This window comes from Micrasema longulum, unplaced genomic scaffold (genome assembly GCF_059751315.1).
Source record: "Micrasema longulum isolate JH-2025_06_02 unplaced genomic scaffold, ASM5975131v1 h1tg001778l, whole genome shotgun sequence".
NCBI lineage: Eukaryota > Metazoa > Arthropoda > Insecta > Trichoptera > Brachycentridae > Micrasema > Micrasema longulum.
The window spans coordinates 132,647-160,276 of NW_028278953.1; the positions used below are offsets into that span (position 1 = coordinate 132,647).

The window sequence follows — 27,630 nt, forward strand, 5'->3', positions numbered from 1 at the left end:
AATAACAATAGTTTGACAAGTGTATATATATATACAAGGAAATATAGAAACGAACCTTTTATGAATTTCACAATTACACAATTTACATATAAACTTCAAAATCATCTATATTATTAATCGTAAATATAAATGTAAGGATTTGATTCCACCGACCGAATGTCTCTTTCTAAATCTCTAAGTTGTTGCTCCATTTTCTTTTTCTTTAGGATCTTTGGTGTTGTATCAGTTAGCATCGGTAGAAGCAAGAAAGCCTTTGATAATTTAGCCCAATTCTCCTTTAATCCCTAAAAAGTTTAAAAATAAAATAAATAAATAAGTATTTAAAATCAATTTGTGCATATTATGAATGTATAACACAACGTAATATTTTATTTTGATATATGTATAGACTTTAAATATGTATGTTTTAATTTTGAAAAGCATAGTTAATAAATCCAATTTCATACTAACATCCAAAAGTTCCTGCCGTTCCTCAGGACTAATAGGCTTGCATAGCGGCTCTTTATTTTCCAATTCATATTTATACTGCATTTCGGTTTTGAGAATTTCATTATTCTGCTTAACTAAGTATTTTGGTAAAGTACCAAATTTCTTATGGTAAACAGATTTGAACTTTGTTTCATAAGCATCATGTGTATGTCCTCTAGGAGAGTCCACCAGTTTAGGATGCGGCTTGGTAGGTTTGGAATGGATTACCTTTTTTATATTCTTTACTCGAAAATTTACACTCTCTTTTTCTTTTTTCTTCTCAACATTATGTTTTGGAACTGGCGGTCTGGACTCTGACTTCATGCAACATCTCTTTTGATTTTTTACTTCAGGATGTATTCCTTTTCCCTTTTTCAAAAAACAATTTACTGGATCTAAAGGAACTTCAGCATAACCCATAGTAGCGTGGGTTTGGGGAATTTTCTGAGCCTTTAACAGTTTTTCCCTCTCCGAAACATACCTTGAATATAAGAAAACGCTACAGAGCCAGGGAACAATAGGACAATTGAACAAGCACGACTTTTGCCTGTCATTGCTTCAATGTCATTACAGCATAAAAGATACATATGAAATAGACAAATACTTAAAACATTTAAGTTTATAAGTGAAAATTCTTGATGGAAGTTCATTGTAATTTATTATATAAAAAAAACACGAGTGATACTTTAATCCACAAATTTGGAATATCCAGTGACCGGTTTCATCGCTTTCGCGACATCTTCGAGAAAAATAGACAAATACTTCTATAATTACACTATAGAAATCTTTGTACCTTATGTAAAAATCAAAAATATTGAAGAAATTTTCAGGGTAAACTCACATGGGTGATTTTGGTCTAGGAGGTGGTGGTTGATACAGGATATCATAAATTCTTTCATTATGTTCTGTCACATTAATAATTGACATTATTATGCTTTGAATTAATACATTTACCCCGTTGCTGATTCAGACTTTAATTTGTTCTGGTGGATTCTGGACTGACAGTTGTTTGGTATCCAAGCAACTTGTTACAATGTTTTTATGTGCCCCTTTAATAAATTATTGATTTGAGAAGTAATTGCATACATATTTATAAAATGTACATAACATAGAATTAAGAATCTATTGTATTGATTTAACATTACCTTTGAGAAAGAAATTAAATGCATTACTACTGCCCCTTAAACCCACTTGTTCTCTAAATCATTTGAATAAATCCGTAGCATGTGACGACAAAATAAATTGTTTTAATTCAATTACAAATTTAAAAGCTTCAATTAAATTTATTTAACAATAGAATCACTATGTAAAGCGCCCTTGAGGTATTATTTTACGAAAATGACGCTATATAAGTTATCCATAATAATAATAATAACGCCTAAAATAGCATAACTGAAAAGGGCACATTCTTTTTTTGGGCAACATCAATTTAAAATCAGTCAAATCATTTTTAAAAAAATAACCTTAAACAAGAAATTGAAATGAATTTAAAAAAAAATAATAATAATAATCGCTCACCTGACCACAAATCTGTGGCTTGAATCTAAGAGGGGCAATGTCGTAAATCTATGTATTACAGATGATAAAATTTTCATCCATTTTTTGGTGTTATACATAATGAACTGTTTGAAACGAATGTAAAGTAATTAATTTATTACAAGCAGGCAACAGTCGGCTATCGCCGACTGTTACGTGCTAGGAAATAGGGCCCTTCGGGCCTCAGTTGAATTATTAAAATCTCAGGCACTGTAAAATTTCCCCCTTTTGAACCTCACAATTTATTTTTTGCTGTTAGGAGCAATCTAAATATAATAATGAACCAGGAGTGTGGTTCCGTGTCTAGTGTCACGGACCCCGGGATCAGAGATCCGGGCATCGCACCACGCTCTACCACAACTCAGTTCTCATTTTATAATAAATGAATAGTTTGGGTAAATCATAAGAACACAAATATTTTTTTTGAAAATAAAATAAAAAAGGAATACTTAATCTGTCACTCAGAATAACGCTTCAAAAACCACACAGTTATGATCAGATGTAGATGTATATACTCTAAGGTTCAATTTTTTTTTAATTTACCACAAACAAAACACTCACACATAGAATTAAGAATAGTCCAGAAGGAGCGTAGAATCATATTTAAATATATCGGACTGTGTCCAATAATTCTCCCACTCCGGCTTACTTTCGCCGCGCGTATTCGTGAAGTCGCCGGGTAATGTTGCTTGATGGGAAAAAAAAAATCATAACACAAATGTAAGGATAAAAAAAAAGTAATCTGTTAATTTCTCTAAAATTTTATTGTGCACGCGGAAACATTGATTGACACAACAGACTAGATAAGTAAAGGGTCATTTAATAAGAGTAATTGAATTAATGAACTTTGAAAATATAATACAAATTTTATTTTACTTGAAACGGATATTTTTATATCATGTCAAATAATATTTGATGTTTTAAAGATAATTTTGTTCAAATGTCCCCCACGGCGTTGTTTAATCCGAGGTCTAATTTTCATTAGTTCTTTTATTAACATGATTCAACTCATGATTTTTATAAAAATAAAGTTGATAAACTACAGAATGACATCATAACCAAAAAAAAATAATTTTGGAAGTTGCTATCTTTGCTTCCGATGCCCTCATATATGTATATGTGAATATAAAATAGTTAAATATATATTTTTTTCATCAACATTGACTCTCTACAAAATGTTGGCAAGATAGAAATGATATCTGACATTGGCCCTTTTTGATCCAAGCCACACAAATATTGTTGTATTTATTATGAGTTTTTTCAAAGAAGATGTTTGCCCGCAAATGAATTAAAAATCTCAATATGGGGATAATATTGAAATTACAACATGGTGACTTCTGATAAGTTTATAATATTACATAATATGTTATATACTAGACAATAGGTGGAAATAAAACCAAACTGTAAGGATTCTCTATTTATTTATTCCATAAATATTGTCAATTTTGTAATCATTAAGGTACTCATTTTCCATTGGTAAAGTTACATAAACATTGATCAAAAGGTGAGTTTTTGCTTCGGAATGAAATGTTACATAAGAGATAAAATTTACGACTCACGTGTGCATTCTTTCAACCTAGATTGATTACTGAACACATCAACTATGAATCACATTATGTTTATGCCTAATATTACTACTGTCAATTAAGTCTCTCGGTAATGCTAGCGCTTTTCCATTACAAATTACATATTTGGTTCGGCTATGATTATTCTAAGTGCCTAATTGAAACTTGTATATTAATTTAACTCTGTTTAGTCTACAAGTAGTATGAAGAGTTTTGGAGAACTGGAAGTGAAATTACTGACATAATTCCAGAGCCCGACTACTTAATAACAAATAAATAATAATACATTTAAATGGTTAACATTATCACCTCCGTTTGATCAAAGGATTGTATCAGATACAATAAATATTTTCAACAGTTCAATAAATTAATAACAAAGAGGCGAAATTTATATCACCATCAAAAATGAACCTGATGTAATACTTTAAAAATAAATGATTAAACCACTGTACAATAATTCTAGAACATAGATCTAGTAATCTATAACAAATATGTTTCATTCATATCTGTGAATGTTTTAAGTTAACAACTATGTTGGCTTTAAGTTCCATGCGCTTGTACAAGTTAATATATCATTTAAAGTGACGCCTAGTGACAAAATTATGCTTTAAGTGTCTTCATGAGAGCGTCGGTGGAGAAGGACTTGGGTCTCTCAATGGGGAAGCCGAGGGCACGAGACCAAACCAGCTGAGCCAACACTCCCAAGGCACGGGACACTCCAAACAGAACTGTGTAGTAGTTCATCTCCTTCAGGCCGTAATACTGCAATCAAATTCATTTGCTCAAGTAAAAACATTGTTTTGCAGCTCTACAGCAGTCTACAGAAACTAAGTTGTCTAGTTACACATTTTTTTTCTTCTTGTTGATTGAGTTTTTCCCAATGTTTGGATTTATAATTTTAATAGTGTATTTCAAAACTATATAAGTTCACTGCTTAGTCATACTGAAATACTTTTTCTATGTAGTTTCTTTTTTTTCTATTTTCTTCTAATAGTCCATTGAATACATCAGAAAAAATGTCACATTCAATAAATCTCTTGGAATGTCAACATTTGAATTAAAATGAGTATGTAAAGCGACCTTTTTACTAGATTCAAAATTTATCAATTTAATCTGAGCAATTTGTACAGATGATCTCTCTCACAAATGGATATTATTTTAACAAAGTCTATTACAAAACTCTTGAACTTTCAAAAAAACATCATTGTGATTTCACCAGAATCAAACCTGGAATTCACAATTGTATTGTATGGTGGTTGCTATAGATCATTTGCACCCAAGCATAAAGGAAGTATTTTAGTCATACATAGCCTTATAAATAGTATGTATTATAAAAAAAAAGTACCATTAGATAGACATTTAACAGACATCACCAGAATAATAAACTTTCGTCAGATAGTCTATTTCAAGAATCTTTTTCTAAAACTCATGTATGTGATTTAGCAATTGAAATATTATTAAATTATATTAACATTTTTATAAACAATATAGCTTACCTGGAGGAGGACTCCGGAATGAGCATCTACATTAGGCCACGGGTTCTTCACTTTGCCCAATTCAGTCAGGATTGGAGGAACTACCTTGTACACATTAGATACAAGGCGGAACAGCTTATCATCAGGCAAGTGTTTCAAGGCAAACTCACGCTGACAAGTGTATCTATATTTGAAGAGAAATATATTTCATGATCAATCTTAATCATACAAAATAAATTTATGCAAGTACATACATACTGCTTTTTGCCTATAAAATAGTGAAGCTTCTATTCTATTTATTAAACGCAATGGTACATAATAAGGACCTAGTTTTTTATATACATTTAACAGGCGGTCGAAGTCATTTTTATCCAATATTTTAGTTAGTTACCAAAATATGACTTGTGATTTTAAAACATAGAAGAATGAATTTTAGAAATATCAATTAGTAGAACAATAATATTATATGTTAATATCATCAGTATTTAATTCCCACAAGAATTGAACAAATAGTCCGAAGTTTTAACTATTACTGTTAGCAGTTTGTAGACTTTAAAATGATTGAAAAGATTTACTTGGGAAAATTATAAAATATATATTGACAAAATAAAAAAAATCAACATTCCCATATCATGTGATTTCATTGAACATTAACCATATTTTTGTAATCCATTGCCATTAATAAAATAAAAACTACCTGTATATTGAAAACATTCAGGTATCACTTAGCAGCTGGGTTTAAAAAGAAAAATATAAGACGGAGAATATATTAAATTAGAAAGGTACTTCGATCACGTTACGAGACAAAAAAACAATATGGAAAGATTAGTGGTACAAGGAAGAGTAGAGCGAACTCGATCTAGTAGTAAGTTCTACCAGAGGAACAGACTTAGTGACAGAATTGTCTGGCGTTTCTCTTCAGGAGGCCTCAAGCTCTGAAGATAGAAGCGGATGGTAACGACATGCTTCACTCCTGCCAATGTGACCATGATTGCTCTGCCAAGAGCAACGACTTATAAGAAGACAGAGAATGGCCTACATACTATATTCAAACATTTAAAACAAATTGTCTTAGCCGGAGATATTAACATAAATATTTTAAGCAGAAAATCTGTTGTAATTAAATACACTACGGATTTATACCATTAATTAATGTACCAACAACAAGAGTGACACATGAGGCAGAAACTTGTATCGACCACATTTTGCTAAAAAAATTAACCCCACTGAGTCTGCTGTGCTTTGCACCTCTATTACTGATCATTACACCACCGCAGTTGGTATTAAAACCACAGTTCACCACCCATAAAAGTCGATAACTTATCAAACTACAATTTTTTAGTTCCATATTTTTTTTTAGATTATAGTATTTTTACATATTATTTAATTTTTTATTAATTTTGTTATGCATCTCTAATAAAAAATATGCTTTATTTTATATATTTTTTAAAAAATGCTGCCTACCTTAGAACAGGTATTTACTATACCTAGTGAGAATAGACAGTGCCCAATATGTTTGCTTACACTTTAATTTTGCTTATTTGTTTATTTTTTCTACCTTCACTGTTTTGCAAACAGAATATAATAATATGCTAATAAAAAATGCCGAATTTCGGCACTGAACTGACTGAACTGATCGTTCTTGTACTTTTAACATTCTTGCATTTATGTTAATTAAAACTAAGTAACTTATTTACTTGCAAAAGTTATTTATTCATATTTTACTCTTACAAACTACGAGTATAACAATAATGAAAATAATGTGACCTCACTGGGGTTACCCGTGCCGAGGACACTTTGAAACGTTTTTACATTTGTGAATAAATAAAGAAGACTAACTTAATAAACAGAGATAATTAACAAAATATTCAGACTGTTTTAAAAACTAGGTATATATGTACATCTATATTATTTATATTGCAAAATGCACAATGAAAATAACAAAAACCTAACATAAGCTATACACTGGTGGAGCAGTTGATTCAATATTGGTTTGGGCGAATGAGACAATCCATTTTACTTCAACCTAGCTCCACTATCCATTTTTTTAAAGCCTTTTTAAACATTTTCTCGTTACTAATTGTTTTAATAGATAGTGGAAGTAGGTTATAGATTTTATATTATTTATTGTTTCAGCATTTACTTTGTGGAAAAACATTTTGAATTTATTTAAAATAAAACACTTTGTAAATTTACCACACAAGAGTTTAATGCATTACAACACGACTAGTTTCAGGTAATTAGTATTACCCATCCTCAGGTGTAAATATAAACTAAACTATATTTTAAATAATCATAGATTTTAATTGAATAATACTCAAAATCCCTTTTTCCGAAAGTGGTATTTAATTTGTATTTGTTTAAGTTGCCTTTGTGTTGAGGATCTAGTGATTATATTATTTGTATGTGATGTATTGTAGGGGTTATGTCTTTCATTTGAGTAAGAGTAGTTTTCAATCTGTAAGTGAGTATTGTTTTTAGCATATAATTGTTTGGTTTCATAAGTTGTGATTTGTGAATATTTCTTTAGTAGATGTCTGTATCGGGACTCTGAGTATTATTTTAAATATCGATTTTGTGCAACAAATACACTATTCAAAACTTTCACTCGCACCACTCCAACCGATTATACCAAATTGATAGACACAATGCAAAATAAATCTTTAAAAGTTTCTATACATTAATTATATTTTAAATATATATGTTAGTCTTTTAAGTTTATTAGTAATATTTTCAATCTGCGGTTTCCACTTTAAATTCATATCAATAATAACTTCTAAGTAATTGACATTGTCTGTCCTATCCAATACAGAAGGTACAACTACATATTTATTATTTATTAAACTACTGTAATGACTTGGTTAGTCAAATGCGTAAATCTGTCATTTTTCCGATGAAGATGAAACAATATCAATATATCGATTAAACCATAATTAATTTAATATATTCACCTGGGATCTGTCTTCCTGAGTACAGCATGTCCATATCCAGGTACTACTTGTCCTGATTTCAAAGTCTTCCAAATGAATTCCTTCAGTTGGTCTTCAGTGGCATCTTCCCCAATCTGTTTACGCAACTTTTGCAGCCAAACGAGTACCTGGAAATTGAAAATATAAGTTGGTAGTTTTATTTATTTTTTCTATGTCTATTTTCTTTTATCTGTTATTCATGATCAATATAATGGAAGTTAAGATGCAGTATTATAGGTAAGTGATCACTTTATAATTTAGGTATAATTCCAGGAAATCGTTAAATGAGGAGACATACTGTAAAGGGTCTGTCAATGTTAACAAAATTTGTACATTTTTTTTAGATTGTAGATGATGATTTTTGTAATGTTTATATAGAAATTCCAAAAATAAAACGGACCGAACAATCAAGAAATGTTTTTTTAAAGAGAAATGTTAGTGGTGAATGAAAACAAATAATACCTCTTGATTAGCCAATCCATGGAGAGGACCAGCAAGGCCGTTCATTCCAGCGGCGAACGACAGGTAAGGGTCGCTCAAGGCAGATCCTACTAAGTGGACAGTATGGGCAGACACATTGCCGCCTTCGTGGTCACTGGAAATAACATTCGCATCAAAGAAGAACAATTAATAGCAATCGCCAGAATTATTAATATCACATACATACATTAACAGAAATATTATGTAAAAAAATTTCAATAAAACTGTGCTGTTAAAACCTCGCAAAACTACTTATTAAAAACATAACCATATTCATTAAGGTAAGATTAAAAAAAATAGTTTTCCGAATATTGAAAACCTAACTTCATAATTGTTTTGTCACACAAACGTCAATGGATCAACAAATAATAACAGAGATGGAGAAACATTTTAGAGAAGGAAATATGCAAGTGTAAGCATTTAAAAGGCTTATGTCGGGTCATTGGCTGGTTTCAGTAGCCACGTGACATAGTGCAACATTCACCATTTTGCCTATGTTTGAACATCCATATTTCTTCAATTCTTTCACCTCTTGATTTTAGTGAAGCAAAAGAGCTGAAATCATTATTTTCTGATTATTTTCACATACTAGGCAACTCCTGAAAATAATTTTCCAATTTTTATACTTCTTGGACCAGTTGGTTAAGTAACATATTTTTAGTTTATAGATAAAAGATTGGATTTTCCCTCCTAGGGAGTTATTAAGATTAACAAATAACACAGATATGAAGAACATTTATTTAAAAATAAGTCGAATTGGTGACAGTTATCGATCATGAAATTAGGTTTACGAAAACATGGCAATATATTTACATATAATGAGTATTGCTGACCTAAGTAAAGTTGTATAATTCAAATCAAACAAGTTAATCGCACCAAATACACAAATTACACAGATGAAAGTATTACGCATTATTGTGATATTTTGACATTCGCAAATTTGGACAAAAGAAAGATGAAAGCGAAATAGAATTAAAACAAGGTCAATTATAAAACATATTATTTATTCAGTCAAATATCAACATTTACATTAATATGGCTTCTGTTGAATTACTATAATATCTTGATGGTAGATTATGTATATACTGTTTGCCTTTTTGGACTAGGTTAAATATTTCTCACCTATTTTGCACTATTATATTGCATTACAGAGTTCATTTATAACCTAGCTATAAAAATCAGTATCTAGCTTTATTATACTTTATCTAATATCCAGTTCAGAGAACATTACTATATTATGGGTTCAACAGTAGTTGAACATAGTCGATTAGGTAAAAAATATTTTAATCTAAAAATATGTATCACAGACATTTATCACAATAATTAAAATTTAGGATTTTTTACTTGTCTTCACAGTCTTGAATAAAAGGGTTGTTATTAAATAACGATAATGGAGGCTTTTCCTAAGTAATTCCCTAGCATTGACCGAGTCGTACTATGTAATTTGTATATTTGGTGCCCCATTATGTTGGATTGAAGTCCATTGTATTAATATTAATCTTAGATTGAAATCACAATATCACTATATGTAGATAAGTTGACTTTGTTGGGAAGCAGGATATCTGAAATGTAAAGATCGTATTATTATTTAGGTGAATTCCTTTAATACATACATTTAAATAATATATATTATAGACGGATTAATCACAGGTGATATGTACATAATGTTTATTTCAATATTATCCATGAATTTTGAGGAAATGAGCAACTACAGTTGAGATGTCTTCTTTTCACACACAAGATGTTAACGGTAGCTAATTTGAACATTTATATATAAAAGCACAGAACTTTGGAAAATATGAATGGTAAGTTTTTGGTATTACAAGCATTGGCAACCTCGTTAGTACTATTATGATATTCTGTGCATCGATGTGTATTTATTAACGTTGAATAAAATACAGAATTGGTTATGAAGCGCGAGAGTAACGACGATAACTGAATTGCACTACATGCTACATCTAATCTACTACATGCTTGAACTATTGACCACTCTCTACTACTGACTATTACTACTGGCTTGTAGGAATGGTTTTACGGCTTTTATAGTAGCCGTCCAAATTGTTCACTTTTCTTCTAAGTCATTTGGCACCCGTGCTAAGTAATTAGTATTGTGACTGTTTTTGATTATATTGTTGTTTATTATAGTCGGCCTCATGGTGTAATGGTCAGCGCGTTTGCCTACCATGCAAGAAGTCTCGGGTTCGATTCCCGGCATGGTTGATATGAAATATTTATTTTAAAGGGTGTTTTCACACTAGAATATTTTATAGTCTCTGGACTGGTACCTGAGGCGTAAGACTGATCGCCTTACCTTCATGTAACAAAATTTATTAAGATACGCCGCGATTGATGTACCAATCCAGTACCCTATGCACCATTAGATGTGGAAAGGGAATGATGATAATGATGATGTTGTTTATGTACAGTAAAGACTTCTGCATTGTCCTTAAGAAGATAGTGGGTTAGGCGCAGTGAACATTAGTTTCCGAGTGAGTCCCACAAAACTAAAAACTTTATTTATAATATGAGAAAAATAGATATGATAGTATTGTTTATGAAGCTGTTAATTTAAATGTCAATAGGTACAAAACAAAAAAGAATAACTTAATTAAGAGTAAAGATTGGCTTAAATCAAATTCAATGATGCTTAAAATCACTTCTGTAGGGCGCTCCCCTTGAGGAGTTATATTACAAAAAGATTTGAATAATAAATACCTGTGGATTGTTAAGTACAGCCGCATTAGCTCAGTGAACTCGGGGTTGTCATAGCCCAACATCTGGGTGAAGTTAGCAGACCAGTCCTTGTTGGTGTCGATGGCTCCGATTCCCTTACCGTCTCTGTACATGTTGCGGTAGATTGTAGCGGCCACTACGGGCAGCTTGGCAATGAGGTCCATCGTATCTTCATATACATACTAAAAATAATAACATAAACATAATATTATTCATAATAATATATTGGAAATAAAGAATTTTCAATATATCGAGGTTTTACTGACAGACTGCATTGTCATTAAAACAAGTTCTGAGATGATCACATTTAAAGCTTTTTATTCTTTTGACGCATTATTTCTCCGACAATTCTTTTTATTTATTTTTCTAAACTTTGAAAGAGTAATCTTTATCCTAGGCATAGCACACAATTTAAAATCAACATCTTGCACCTTATATTTTAAAATATTTGATATATAAAATATATCAAGACTGTTGACTTAATGCATTCTGTCTGTATAGCCTTGATATTATATTCCAAACACATTATAGGTACTGTATTAATTTATTTTTATAATATCAAGATACGATTTCTCAATAGAGATAGATAGATATTTTTTTTGAAAGGAACATTGAAATGTGGATTTTTACACGGCTTACAACTTGTCATTGTTCGGTTTTGAATAGTTGATCACTTTATATACCATAACCGATAAACGGTTATTTTAATGCTCTGTTATGTTAGAAATTTTCGTACTATGTTCTGTCTTATAATTTATTATTAGTTACTCCAGAACCTACAATGTTGTAAAGATAAAAAAGTTAGGTAAGAAGACTTGTGAATGTGGCGCCTAGTGATATTGCCACAGAAGAAGCAGCATATTCAAAGGATCACTGCTGGGATAGGACAAATGCTCCTCCCTAAAGTAGCCTAGTCCTTTGAGGGCCTAAATTTGAGACATGTTATAGTACTCCCTTACAACTCTTGTAGTACCCTAGTTTTTAATGACTTGAGTTTGGATGGCTAGATTTGAATAACAAAGATCTCGTCGCAATAGCAAGGCTGTTGTAGCGACTTTACGGAAGCTAGCGAAAAACGGATCCCTACTTTAATAGACAAAAAAACAACACCACTATCTTTGCATACATCACAATAGATCTACACAGGCATCAGTAGCCTATATTGCACTGACACCCATCTTTTAAAATAAGAATCTTTGCACACAGTTATTGCTTCCTTTACATTTATGCATCTTGTCAACACTGGACATGTCGATTTTGTATTTATTGAATTTCATTATTGCCAGATCCTGATCTTCCCCATTTTATGCATCGTCATTTTTAATATTTTAGCCATTCTTTAGCCGTTCATTTGTACTACAAATTCAAATTCAAACAATCGCAGCACCCCTTAATTTGGTCAAAAATTATTGCATGAATTGAGACATTTCTGCATCGATTGTAAATAGTTTTTAAAATTCCCACTTAAAATAGGATAGATTGTCAAAAAAAAGAACTCCCACTTAATGGTTTACTATCATAATTATTTCAATATATATAGAATTAAGGAGTTTCATAAAAGCCTGAAGATAGATTACAATAATATGGGTATGAAAACTAACCTCCCAGTAGGTGGTCTTGTGGACTCCCTCAGAATAAGCCTTGGCAAACTTGCTCTCGCTGTTCAGAGCCGTAATGGCGCTGGAGAACTGTGACATTGGGTGAACCTTCGCTGGCATATTGTTCAACATGCTGACAACATGAGCTGGAAGCTCGGCCCTGAAAAATGCATTTTTGTTAATATCACTATCAAGAATCAGTTAGATTAACAGAGGACTTAACAATATATTATTTTCTTATAAATAACATCAACACTACGCCTCACACAGCCATTCCTGTCTACTGCTGAACATAAGCCTCCCCCCCATGCTCCTCCATGGGTCCCTGTCTTGTGCTTTCTGTATCCAGTCACCAGCAATTCTCTTTATATCACAATATATTTACATATTTGTATATAACCACTTACTGACTTTAAAATGTCTATCAGTTTCGAGACGTACCTGGTGGTTATCGCATCCCTCAAACTGTGCATGTTATAAAATATATACTGTGGTGATGGTGAGAGTGATGATATATTTTGGTAGCTGGATGTTAATGAAATGAGTGTTGTGACAAAGAGATAGGGACATCTTGAAACCGTAGACATTAAAAAGTCGGTATAAGTTTATATACTAATATGATATTTAATAATAGACTTCTTTTTTGTAGAAACTTCTCTACAAGAAAATAAACTATATTTGATACTTATGTTTTATAGTATATTATTCTACTATTGTGTTTGAATTGGGAAAGATTTCCATTTACTAATATTCCTAATTTTTTAAAATTATTTTAGGGACAAATACACAGCACAAGATTGGAATTAACTCGATTTCTTTTTACCTGTTTGCCCATTCCTTGGAGATGGCCTTGACCTGTCCGTCAGTCGGGACATCACCAGTGATGAGGAGCCAGAACAGACCTTCGGGAAGGGGCTCTGCACCTCCTGGCGCTGTCGGTAGAACCTTCTGGCACTCGGGAATGGATAGACCTCTGAACCTAATACCCTCATCAGGGTCTAAAACTGAAGTGTCGCAGATCAGTCCCTTGATACCGCGCATGCCGCCGTACATCTGAAAATTAGATAATAATATTTATTTGTTTTCTTTTGCCAAATGAATACTTTATTGAGCAAACCCCATTTTGAGGCATTTACTCACAATATTTATATGGCGAAACTTGTTTTAATATTACCTATAATCTTTCAAATAATGAAGATAAATAATAAATGAAACAATAATTTAATATTAAATTAAATCAAATACATGCAGAGCCTATTTTATTATATAAATGAAAAAAACGAACATTTTTTAGATTATAATTTTTTTTTGTGTTTTACAATAGGTATTAGTTACAAATACAAAAAAAAACTATTACATTAACACCAAAAAAAAAATCCCACAAAGACATGGCCTGTGGCCATACATTTTACATAATACATTATTTTCATAAATGATTAAATAATGAGCCCATTGCAAATGTATTGAACAAACTTTTGTATTTAAAGTTTTAACTCTCTGAGCTTTTTCCTTAATTTAAAACTGTTAACTTAATTTAATACTGAACTGTTTTGATAATTTTAATTAAGGTGGATCTTTTGTACATACATAAAGAATCAAGAAAAAAAGCTTTTTGTATTATTCTGTTTCAGAAATGTAATATAAGCAACGAGTTCACTTCACCTGCAGTGGGCTCATATAATTTCTGATATTCAATTGGAGTTGAAAACTCACCATGTCCACGTTAACTTCTCCTACTTTGGTGGCTCCATGTGACTTCTTGAATGCTTTGACCCGCTCTTGTTCAGCAGGTATCTTCTCCAACATGACCGCCTTCAGGTCAGTGGATTCTGCACTAAGGTTCCGGACCAGAGCAGAGAACGCAGACAAAGCCTTCTGTGAACAAAAAACAGAAAAAAATCAGTTGAGCTTGCAAACAAACCATTTAGCCATTTCTCGTAGGGGTAGGCAGAGAGGATTGAACACCACTTAAATCTATTATATGTAGACCTTGCTTCCTCTACGTAAATCTTCTCATGCACGCAGAACAATCATTTTGACTTTCGACATCTCCATTTTAGAGTATTTGTTGAATTTGGTAATGCCATGTCTTTTTAGATCTTTCTCGTTTTCTGCATCTATCAACATTCGCATTGTAAGTCCTTCTAGCTGTTATTTCACTATCCATGCAATCTGCATGTCCAAGTCAACTCTGTTCTTGATATTTTCATTTAAAAAATTAACTCGAAGCTAGACTGGCTGTGCAAAATGGAGTTTTGTCCCGAGACTGAATGAAAGTGAAATATAGAACTGGCAGAAGAAGGATTCAAGCAGGGTGAATTTAACTAAACAGATGGTCTAAATAGAGGTCTCTTCCACATTCATGTACATTTCTAATTAAAGAAATATAGATGTTAAAACTTAGACAGAATGTGAATGTTACAAAATGTGAAAAGTGATCACTTAAACCAGTCAATGATAAATATGTCATAAGCTCTGTAAATGTCTAGACTTCCATATTCCCTACTCAAAGAGGTTGTCTATTTCTGTTGAAATATCTGTCAATGACATTAAGCTCCATGCTTCGTACCTTAATACGTTATTTGTTCTAGTTTATAAATAAATCATTAAATTTGCAGTCGGTTGGTGACTGCTCTTCTGTGTACAGATCGAAATAAGCCGGGATGCGTTTTGGTATTGGCAAAGTGCCCGATAATGCATGTAACGCGTGAAACTACCGTGTACCTACACATAATACATTCTATGAAAAGGTTATTCAACAAAGTGTTGTTGCATAATACCTTTAAAAATTATAATATCTTTTTATGCTAAATTCAAATATACAATGAACACCCAAACCAAAGTTACATGTGAAGGCCAACATAAATAAATATAATTGACACCGTAAATAATAATATAAAATATTTTTTGTGTATGTTATAAATACTTTTATACTCTTTAATGCGCAAATGGTAAAAGTGGTCGCTTTTGAGATAACATGCGATTATAGCTATATCTCATACAACATTGTATAGAATTTGGTCCTTATTGCTCTTTTTAGTATAGATAACACAATTTTATTAATACCCGATATTTCTTCTGGATTGACTGTTGACGTGTTGCAATCTAGCTTCTGAATGGTAATATTTTTATGTAATTGGAAACGGGGAACTGAATATCAACCGCTTATGCGCTCTGTGGCTGCAAGACGTGTTGGGATGTTTAGGGTACAGCTCCCTTGCGGTGATTTTCACGAAAATGGCGCTATAGAAGTTATACAGAATCATAATAATAATTAAACAAAAATTACGTATTCAAATCAAATTACTTCAATAAACCCCTGCCATAATGATATCGTCTTCGTTAGTTTAGTGAGCTCTGCCAGAACACTGTACCTACTACCTACCTCTCAGAGCAACACAAATGATGAGTGTAACTAAACTCTTTCAACTAGAATCTTTAAAATTTATTAATAATAATAAAAAAGGGAAGTTACTGTTAGAAGAACCCTTTAATAATAAGGAATATTTTTGTGTTTTTTAAAAATATTTTTTATTAATAAAACCTACGTTAATTAACTATACAGTTATACCATATTCATTAGATTTATTTTAGTTAATTGACAGAGATAATAAAACGAAGAAAGATATTTGTGATTATTATATTTAAAAAAAAGACTCCACTGCCTTACGATCAGTGGACCGGACGTGTGCTCTAGTGACTACATCGGAACCACAATGTCGATAAAAAAAACGGCATTTCTCAATTTGCAGAAAACACCCACAGAACTAGAAAAATCTTATGGTACTTTAAAAATCATGTCTCTTAGCAAAAAATGTTATGGGTACAAGGTACAACATTTATCCGCTCAGGTGAATACTTCATTAAATCTGTATTGTTTGAAATATTATTTTGATGTAAACGACAAACGATGATTTTTGTGTTTGCACATATAAATATGTTAAAATAACTTCCATTATGTGCAAAACAAAAGAGTGTGAATTAGATGTGGTTTTCCGACTTGATATAAGTACTTCAGAATTTTTGAATCAGAGGAATTTAATTCCGAACACCCCTTTTTTATTAGGTTTGTTTGATACAATCGAGATTGTGGATCTCAAAACTCAAAGTTCAATATTTAATATTCATGTTACAAATTTTACAATGTCTACTTGTAATTGACACTGTAATTTGACTAATCATTAACCTTGAGTAATGTAAATTAAGTTAACGCACGTATCTAATATATTACTATTATTTTATACCTAACACAGGCACAGGTCTGCTGATTCCAATAAGCGATATGATAAAAAAAATGGCGCATCAGGGGTTAAACAAAATTGATTTGATATATTTGCGAGTGATGGATTGTAATATGTAGATAGGAAATACATTTAGTTTTTAATCAGGGGGCTTGTTAAATAAGACAGGCTAAAAACGATAAAAATCACCAACTGTTTTAGGGGAAAATTGCGATTACAGTAGTTTTATTTTATTTCATTATTTTTGTTATAATTTTATTTTTGCACCACAACAGGCCAGGAGGCCAATAACAGTGGCGAATTACACCACAGAACACCCAGGCTTGAGAAAAATCACATTTTAATTTTTGTGTTCTCACTGGGAATCGAACCCGGAACCTTCCATGCGTGAGTCAAGCGTCTTGACCACTGCACCACGGAGACCGCCAATAAAACTATTGATTTAATAATCCGGCAATCTTTCGAGAATGTAATTTAGGAATGATTAATATCGTTAAAATCACCCTATGCCTTTTACATCAGCATGTTAAAGAAATCAATATTTTATAAAAATAAATTATTTCCATCACTAAGGTCAGGAAACTACTAGAGATGGGCGTTTCGGTTATTTAAAATAGGTAGACAGTTACCGTTTCACAAATCAAACTTTTCGTAAAACGGTTTCTAAAAGACAGTTGAGCAGCGTTGGCAAAAAATCTGGTGCAAGCAACTACTAAAATAGTTTTATAAAAATAAAGTAAACTGTTTTGTAATGAAAAACTAGATAGGGTATGTGAAACTGTTTGTACAATAATAATTTAGAGGTTTTGCCCACACTCTTAACTGTTTCTGAAGGAAAATTGTTTTAAAACAACTTTTTTATAAATTTTCCACCTCTTGAAACTACTAAAAGGGAAACGGGATGCATAAAAGTTAGGTATAATATATTTAAAAATTTATAATAATTTCAAAATGACTTTATTTGTCGACTATATACACCTAATTCCTAAGTATTAGGTCCAATATACGAAATACATACATATCTATTACGTTTTACATTTTTATCTTTTTACATTTAATTACATTTTTTTATCACTTGAACATCAATAAACATGTTTCATAAAACTAAATTATTCACAAGATACTAAATATAATAATAGAATGAAGTATTTATCGCCAATAATAATTTACGATTCGATGCGGTAAAAATTATCACGTTATCAGTAACGCAGTAAATGTACAATATTTAAAAATTGCTTTTTTATCTTTTAAAAAGAGCGTTCGTCGTTTTTTTTTATTTAAAAGAAACAGAAAACTGTAATTTTAAACCGATATAGGTAATAATTGTTTAAAAATTGGAAAGAAGTTCAGATTTATAAATCCTTGGATATCTATTGAAGTAAAAAAGCTGAAACCTTTATTGATGTGAGTGACATGCTATTGAATTATTTCACCTATCAGGAAAGGCAAACACCTTTCAATTTTTGTACTTCTTGGACCACTTGATTTAATCAACAGTTTTCTAAAAAGGAGTCTCCAGCTAGAGGATTTTTTAACCCAGTACTTGTCTACAGTGATTTGTATTAAAAATATTGGTGAACATTATTTAAATCCATTTTTTAAACATCGAATTGAAGCTTTTTTCAACTATAGCAAAAATTCATAGAATTTGATGTATTTGAACGTACAGAGGGTGCTCACTTTACTATACTCATGGATGATATTTGCATTTTTCTTAGTCTATTGGAGAAATTTTATTTACGTGACACCAAAATTCTAGTATTTTTACTTGGAGCAAGATAATTATCCTTGCTATTACTGAAAATGAAGGAAAAATATCAATTACATTTTTTTTATACAGAACTCAAACTATTGAAGTAGTTACTAGTATAAAACTGTTTGTTAAAAGTAAAAACATTTTGGGAAAATCAGAATTAAGTCGTAATACCGCGCGTAACAATTTTTCAAAAAGCCTAGAATTTAGGATCATGTTAACTCGCACCCGGTATACTGGCTATAGCCGTCAAAATAGTGTCTCATTTAGGAAATGACGGCTATAGCCGCCAGCCCAAAATACATTGGCGGTGAAAAGACCGCTGTAGCCTACGTGAAACTGAAGTAATTATGTGGTAGGAGGAGATATTGTGTCACTATAAAAAATATTTAGCAACGAAAGTGTCTTAGAATGTTAGTCAAACTTCGAACTATCAACTACGATCCAGCCGGAAGATAAATATTCCAAAACATAAGATATAACAGTAATGATATAAAATATGTTCACATGGGTGGATTATATGAGAAAAAGGTGTCCGCGAACTAAATGTTTTTTTCACTTTGTTTAAAACATTATTGTTGATAAAGCAGCTTAGCAAGATTCTTTATCATCTTATAAAGTAAATTATAAGTTGATAGAGAAGGCTGTGTAGCTTCGAAACCGGTCGGTAAAAAAAATCTATTTGGTTAAAAACAAGGTTGTTTTATTTTTTTATAATGAAAAACCACAAAGTAGTTAGTACTTTAAATATGCTCTTTATAAAACTAGCTAGTGTATTATTATAATACACCCCAAACAAAAGTTATTCACAAATTAAAACATTGAAAATATTTGTTGAATAGAATAAAGTGAACCCCCCCTGTACTTGATGACTGACATTGAGTTTTATAGTACGTAGGTCTAGTAACCTATTTACATAACAAAAAACTGTGCGTGTTTTGTGAAGCGTTCGTGGCTTTAATAGTTAACGTTTATTTATGGAAATGCATCTTCCGATGGTCAGTGCATACTGCACATGCATGCATCGTTACTGTCTGCTGGACTGTACAGTGGTCGTACAGTGATTATAGTGACCCACGTAATAGAAACATTATACCCTAATTTCAAACAACGTAATAGTAAAAGCTTAACGAGCGGAGAGCAAACTATTTCGTTATTTCATATGCTAGTTATTGTTCATCATAATAATAGTGTCCTATCTTTATTGCTATGTTCTAATAAGGTTAAAAAATAAACGAATTAAAAATTATACGGGAGACCAGAATAATGTTTGAGGGGACTATTTTTAAAAAATTGGGTAATAATTATTTTAATTTCAAATAAATTTAAGCTTCTAAATTAAAAAATCATTGCAAAATTAAACATTTTATACTTGAGAATTTTGTGATTTAGTAAAAAAACCTAAAATCTGTAAAACGATAACACCTACATAAATGAAGAGCACTTACAGTTAACAATTATAAATCATTTCTAAACAACGATAATTATTATGTATATTATATAGTGTGCTGTACAGATTACTGGTGGAATTTAGGTATAATCATTAATCAAAATCAATAAATCACACGAATGATTATTATGAAAAATATTAATGAACGTTCACTACGCAAGAACTGTCGCTAATTTATCAATATTTTTGTCGGCCTAATGGTCAGTGCGTTTGCCTACCATGCGAGAGGTCTCGGGTTCGATTCCCGACATGGTTGATAGGAAATATATTTTTTTGAAATTTTGAATATTTTCATTTATCATGTTTTTTTCTTTGCATTTTACAAAACGTAGGTATGCATAAATAACAAATACAAATAAAAACTATTATATTAACACAATACATTTTATTTTAAATTGAAATAAAGGCTACTGGAAGAATACGATAGATATAAAAAAGTTAAAGAATGTAAAATTGTACGTAAATTTAAAAGGGTGTTTTAGAGCGTAAGACTGATCATCTTACCTTCATGTAACAAAAATGATCAAGATACGCTGCGATTGGTGTACCAATGCAGTGCCCTTTGCACCATTAGGCGCGGAAAGGGAATGATAATTACAGCATTTTATTTTTTTAAATAGTTGACATTATTATACTATAAATGTTTTTCAAATGATACCTCCGTCAGAACATAACTCAGAACACGTAAGAGAGGGATAGATAGTCGACAATAAGTTTGCAAAAATACACAAAATATTATTTCTGTATATCTGTGTCTACTATCTACTTGCAAACCAACGAAGTTTATGCCACCAAAATAAATACTAAATATAAAGACAAAAAAATAACAACTTGATCAGACACGTATCGATTCCGTATTATATCTAAACTCTAAATAACTATCAAATGATGATTAGCTTGACATTCACGGCTTGGGCACATATTGAAATAGACTCTTATGGCGGCGACTACCCCTGAAAACGAAAAACGAAAGAAGCACCAATCGTTAAAGATTTCACACATTGATAATTGTATAAACTGTGCGTTTGTATAAGTTTGGGATGGTAAATGGTACGTGCTAAAAAATTCGTTTAATTTTAAAAATAATAATGAAGTCCATAATAGTTTTGAAGAATATACAAATGAGAATTTTACGTTGGTAGATTAGGAATATTGGATAATTTAAGCAAATTTAAAATATGTAAATAAAGCGATAAAATTAAACTTGATACTTATGGTAAATTATTTGCCAATAAGATGTTACTATTAGTTCAATCAAAAACATGTATTCATGTTATAATTGTTTTTATTATTTTTATAAGAAATATTTTAATAAAACATGTTGCATTTAAATAGCCCCCAAATTTGCCGAATATTCATCCAATTTTTTTATGTTTCCTACTCTCATCACCAGAGAATATGGAAAAACGGAAAATTGAATGTGCTGACTTACGGTCGTCTTTTTAAGAGTAATCGGTTTTGGCAAATATTTATCAATTATTAAAATTGATTAACACTATAAAAATTAAAATACTAAAACAGTGGGCCTTTAATGTCGCAGGAATGGAGAATAACCGATCACCTAAAAGGCATCACATCGGACCAACGAACGACAAAGTATAGAGAAACCTAAATTAAAACGGTTTGATTGTATGCAGAAGAACGCATCTTGGGCATCAAAAACAGGAAATAGACAGTCAGAGCTAAGTGAAGAAGATGATGGTTAATAGTGAAGTTATAGCATATAAGATAATAATCAATAGTTGTAGCATACGATTTGATGTTCAATGGCTATAGCATAGAAAATTATGGTCTATTGAATGTGCCATTCTGCCTATAAGTTCAATGTTAAGTCGTTATTCTTTCTATAGAATTGATGCAGTCTACTGCATTTTAACGCCTTGCGTCTTACAGCCATTTCAATTTCGTGATCAAGATTTATTATCGGATGTGAATCGTGATACATGCAGTACAATTTATTCTTGTCACCGTTTGAATGAAATTAGAGAACAAGATACGAAACAAAACGTGATATAGAAGCGACTACCTTCTTCACAACGATTTGTTTAGAACACCATTCAGGGAATCATCACAGATAACATAAAAACAACTATCTGATTAAAATATCAATGTCGTGTAGGTACTATAGTAAACACGTAACTTATACAAATAACAAAATGATGAACCAAGATATAGTTCCGTGATTGAGTCGAGGACTCACGGACTAGAGAATCAAGGTTTAACCCCCGTTTTACAATAACTTGATTCCGTTAATTTGCAAAACAAGCACTATTATTTCAGATTAATTAAAATTTCCTCCAAAATCAATATTATTAAAAAATTCAAAAGAAACCCAGTCGCTGGTCGATATAAAAAGGTGGTCAAAGCTAAAATTACGCGTCTTATTCAAATTCTTTGTTTAATCATAAAATAATAATGCAATTACATTAAGAAATCAGAGTGAGGGTCCGATGTCTTGCAGGGTATCCGCTGGCACAGCGCGGGTTTAAACTGTGTAACTCGGTTATAAGCTTAGACTGTACCCTGTCTGCGTAATCTATAAGTGTGAAAGCACTACAATTAATGATATGAATCATACACGTATAAAACATGTGAGTCGAGGTCCTGTAAAAATACCAAGACAAAGTGTCAATAGATGATCTCCACAGCTCACAATTTTTTTTTGAATATTTTATTTCGCCTATTTAAAGGAAAATTCGATGCGATCTGAACCGGAATGTAAATTAAAAATCCCAGTAAAAAGCCACTTAACGCAAAGAGAAAGTCTTCATCAGTCAATGGTTGTTTGACATTGCCCCTTCATTCGTGCTGTCAAACGAGTTTATGAAATTACACGTCTAAATTGATAGTGTTTGACCGTTGACACAGCGGTCAACTGCAAATCAATTGAGTTTGATTTCAGCTTCAGCACTATCTACTTATCTACAGACAGACGTATCACCCGCGTGATATAGGGTCGAACTGAACAACTGTCGACGTTATAATAGATATAATTAATTGTATGCAACAAGTTCGTAATCCCTCGGATCATTTATCGGGATTCGGGATCAAACAGTATAAATATAATAAAATGAAGCGTGGAAATAGAACTAGGATAGAAGTCATTTTTAAAGGAAATATATGTAAAAATAAACTGAAATGAGAATAAATTTAAGATTCACTTTATTTCTCGTGAAAGCAGTAAGCTCTAAACACTTTGTTATTTCACCTTTGTTTTCTTTCAACATTATATTGTTTTAAGAATACTATATAAAACACGCGAATCAATAATCTTTTTAATCAACATAATATATGCGAATCATACATAATACAAAATTACTCCAACTATTCGGACAAGTGCCAGACGTTATCCGGATACATAGAATTACGATTAAATGAAGGCAAAAGAGAACGAAAAATTCAATCCTAGATAGCTTTTAATTGCTTTTGAAATAATACAACGAATTGAAATCAGATTAAAAATTTGCTTAAACATGTACAACAAAGTAAAGCAGTCTTTTTTATTTGTCATTAAAGCATCTTCTTTATTTATTTTTTCCTGATAACTGTACGGATATTTGGCAATCCGGATGGCTAAAGATCATCAAAGAGAAAAAATATTTTGATGTGTTAATATGTCTTCTTGCTCATACTGATCATCGTGGTTTCGAATGTGACCGAGTTTAATGAACACCCTGTATATTATGTCCAATTTAGGTTAGGGGTAAAAATCACCCACGATCACTTGGGACTTTTTAGCTACTCGTATCAATACGTTCTGCTCAACGACAGGTCAAAACAAACATTAAAATGTAGGTACATCTGCATATTTTACAAATCTGACCCACTGATTTTAGGAGCGAAATCCCATAGTGCCTATGTTGGAAAACATTTTTGTTTTTTACATAATTAATTTACACGTGTTCCCGAAACATTATTTATTAAATTAATATAATACCACAGTTTTGCCCATCGCCACGTGTTTACTACACAAATGGCCTGTAGCGTCATAACTTGAAATAGATTATTTAATATAATTAATTAATTAGGACTTCGTTTGACAATTCTGGACCGTTGAAGGTCTCATGCCATCACAGCCCGTTCCACTAAACAAGGTCAACCGCTTTGAAGGGCTTGGCTCGCTAGAAAATAAATAAGGTTCTAACCATTTAACGTAATAATTGTATTTAATGAACTTGATTACTATTTAATGTTACCAGTAGTACGTAATGATAGTGATAAATAAATGAAAAAATCATTTTGATTGTTAATGACCTTCGGTTGATGAATAGGTAGAAATTAATTCACGCGGTAATGATATCGCTCATATCATTTGTAAAACCGACACTTTAATAAAGTTAAAGCTTTGATGTACCTACCTCGTATTATGGTCCACATTTTTTTTCCAGGATTTAAAGTCAAAATACATAATCAGATCAACTGAAAAAATGCGTGTTTATAAGGAAGAAACCCAAGAAAATATACTAAATAAGTAAAATATACTAAATAAGTAAAATATACTAAATAAGTAAAATATACTAAATAAGTAAAATATACTAAATAAGTAAAATATACTGCATAAGGTAAAATAAATTAATAATGCACGTTTAATCACATAATTTTCAAAGTAGTACCATACACGTATATTTTATTCCCATGTGTCCCGATAAATCGTCGTCCTCATCACCCCCTTTCCGCACCCAGTGGTGCATAGGGCACCACATTTGTAGAACTAATGTAGCTTAGTTCGATCATTTGTTACATGAAGAAAAGGTGATCAGGCTTATGAAATATTAACGATGAAATATTGAAGCTCCAAAAACTTTTAAAACCAATACTTCACGTCTACTCTGCCAGAAATCTAACACGGGATCTCAAGAATGGTAGGCGAACGCGTCAACCACTACACAATGAGGCGGGTTTAACTCCACTCGATTTCCTTATTCAGGGTTTTTAGCTGAGAGCTACCATCGAGGCGATATTCCTTCTTCGTTTCCAGATCCCCTCCTACGCGGAGCATGCGGACATCGCCAGACGCCTCCAGGGCTGGTATTGTGAACGCAATTATAATAGCGTTCGAAATACCAGCCCGGATCGCCAGCCAGCACTCTCAACCCCTCCCACGTCAATCCATGGTCCCATGGTTCCGCCGAATAAAGCCGAAAGATCGTCTTTGACGGTCTTCCGGGAAATATTCAAAAAAATAAAATTAATCAATTTATTTAGTTGAATTTTATTCTAACAACCCATACTTTTCAAAGTGAAGCCCTCTTGGAGTATTTTCCGAAAATCTTTTGGAGCATTTTTAGGTAGCTTCTGTAAAGTGTGAAGGCTGAAATATTAGTTTTACTGGGAAAAAACTTAAAACCCACTTGTTCTCTAAATCATTTGAATAAATCCGTAGCACGTGACAACAAAATAAATTATTTTAATCAAATTACAAATTTAAAGCTTCAATTAAATTAACTTAACAGTAGAATCACCATGTAAAGCGCCCTTGAGGTATTTTATTACGAAAATGGCGCTATATAAGTTATCCACAATAAGACTTCTTCTTGACGTGGGAAATCTTTGGTCCAGAAATCGAACACACTAATCTAGGAGATAGATAAGAGTACGTAAGTGAAGTTGACATTGAACCTATTCGACATCGCAAGCGTCATGAATCATGACCTTACATAAGTAGTAAAATAGGAAACGCCAGGGCTGCGATTATAAAGGCTATCTTCATCGCTACATGTCGAGACGGTATACTTAACTGCCGACTTGTCATCTCGACATCATATGATCGAATCCAACCAATGAATGACCCCAACAATTTAGTCCGCGTTCCTTACTCAAGTCAAATTTTAAATAGTTATCATTTATATCTGGAATAGGTTATTGTGATTATCAATAAATAATTCGCGATATTATGTTGGAAAAAAGACGGGCTGAGTGCCCCTGAATTTTGGGTGTTGGATCCGACCCACGATTTTAAACTAAGTTGCTATATTTCCCCCGTCTTGAAATAATCTCAAACGAATTATAATTATAAGTCTACGATTTTTTATTCACTGATAACCTGGCTGAATGCTTAATGTAATAAATTCATTTTTTTTCAATAAAATTCAAATCAAATTCTTTCAATAATTAGTTTTTAGTCCCTGCCGTTTTTAGAGACACACATAAAACAATACGACGCGGTAACTAGACAAAAGAAACCACACCCTGACTAGCAAAAATTTTGTACTTTTCAAGGTAAAACCTATTCTATTTTAAGTTTACATTTTTACAGTTTATTATTTCAGTTTATTACAGTTCTGCGCGGGACAATACAATATTGTCCTATCTGTTGTATTTTCCACATTAAGAATGATCAAGTAAGTTAAAAAATCATTCATGAAGTTATTTACCCATCATTATTTCACCAAAATTTGCTAAATTCTAATTTTTAAATTCCTGTTAATACTTAACAGTAAAATACTGGAATTTAAACAACCTTTAAAATTTATATGTCACTTCTACCCTGCCAGGAACCCATGACCCAGGACCTCGAGAATGGTAGGCAAACGTGCCAACCACTACAAAACGTGGCGGATTTATTTCCACTCGATTATTCAGGATATTTACCTGAGAGCAGCCATCGAGTCGAACACAATCGATCTAAATTTATTTCAACAGAGAGGGAAAAAGTTTTCGAGAAGGGAATATGGAAGTCTAGGCATTTACAGGGCTTATGACCTGTCATAAACTGTAAATTTAAATATGAACAACTCCCTAGGGATGAAATCCAGCCAGTCTGCAAGCATTTGGACATAATCAAACATTGTACAATCGATCTATTCTATTTCACACACAGAGGTGTTCCTTATCCGCCTGGACGCAGAAACTTAAGTAAATAATAAAATGAGGATGTTCGGGGTTTTTTTTTTATTTGTTAAAAGACTATTAAATTAACTCATTTAAAAAAAATATGTATCGTATTATCAGCGATATGATTTTTTGAAGTTTCGTATTTATGAAGTGAATCCGCGAGTGACGTCTCAAGTTCTCTTCCCTTCTTCTCGGTTAGTTCTGCCGATTGATCCGCTAACGGTAACTACACCGGAAATCTTCCACAACTTTCTTAACATTGGTTGATGCATGTGAACTAGTAACGTCATTCAAAGTACTCGTAGTTCGTTTTTATTAAAATATTGTTTTTCGTACATTTTCAAGAAACTTCCTTATAATTTGATGCTGTATTTTTTACCGCGCATAAGAAAACATTTTTTGTATCCAATTTCCCGTAGGTCTGAAGTTCCTCATTGAATCGAAGTGCGAGACTATTTCGTTTTCAAAAATTCAAAGTAGGACAAACAACATAACGGATCTCTTTCGCGACACCAAACCCGTTCGAAT

General features: G+C 31.9%; 2 protein-coding genes across 2 annotated transcripts in view; both read right to left on the bottom strand.

Annotated features, from left to right (window-relative positions):
• Positions 1 to 2,413, bottom strand: LOC148274022 (enkurin). Its single transcript, XM_088237743.1, has 3 exons — positions 1,310 to 2,413; positions 451 to 949; positions 1 to 284 (listed from the first exon to the last, which is right to left on the bottom strand). Exons 1-3 carry the CDS (start codon positions 1,393 to 1,395, stop codon positions 114 to 116), a joined length of 756 nt encoding a protein of 251 aa, XP_088093869.1. The 5' UTR covers positions 1,396 to 2,413; the 3' UTR covers positions 1 to 113.
• Positions 2,414 to 3,408: 995 nt separating this feature from the next.
• kdn (citrate synthase) overlaps positions 3,409 to 27,630 on the bottom strand; it is a 59,625-nt gene continuing 35,403 nt past the window's right edge. The window contains exons 2-9 of the mRNA XM_088237741.1: positions 14,538 to 14,699; positions 13,648 to 13,877; positions 12,828 to 12,984; positions 11,209 to 11,408; positions 8,476 to 8,608; positions 7,996 to 8,141; positions 5,066 to 5,228; positions 3,409 to 4,331 (exon numbers count right to left, since the gene is read on the bottom strand). Of these exons, the coding sequence (XP_088093867.1) occupies positions 4,170 to 4,331; positions 5,066 to 5,228; positions 7,996 to 8,141; positions 8,476 to 8,608; positions 11,209 to 11,408; positions 12,828 to 12,984; positions 13,648 to 13,877; positions 14,538 to 14,699 (1,353 nt within the window). The 3' untranslated portion in view covers positions 3,409 to 4,169. The remainder of the gene's footprint in view (positions 4,332 to 5,065; positions 5,229 to 7,995; positions 8,142 to 8,475; positions 8,609 to 11,208; positions 11,409 to 12,827; positions 12,985 to 13,647; positions 13,878 to 14,537; positions 14,700 to 27,630) is intronic.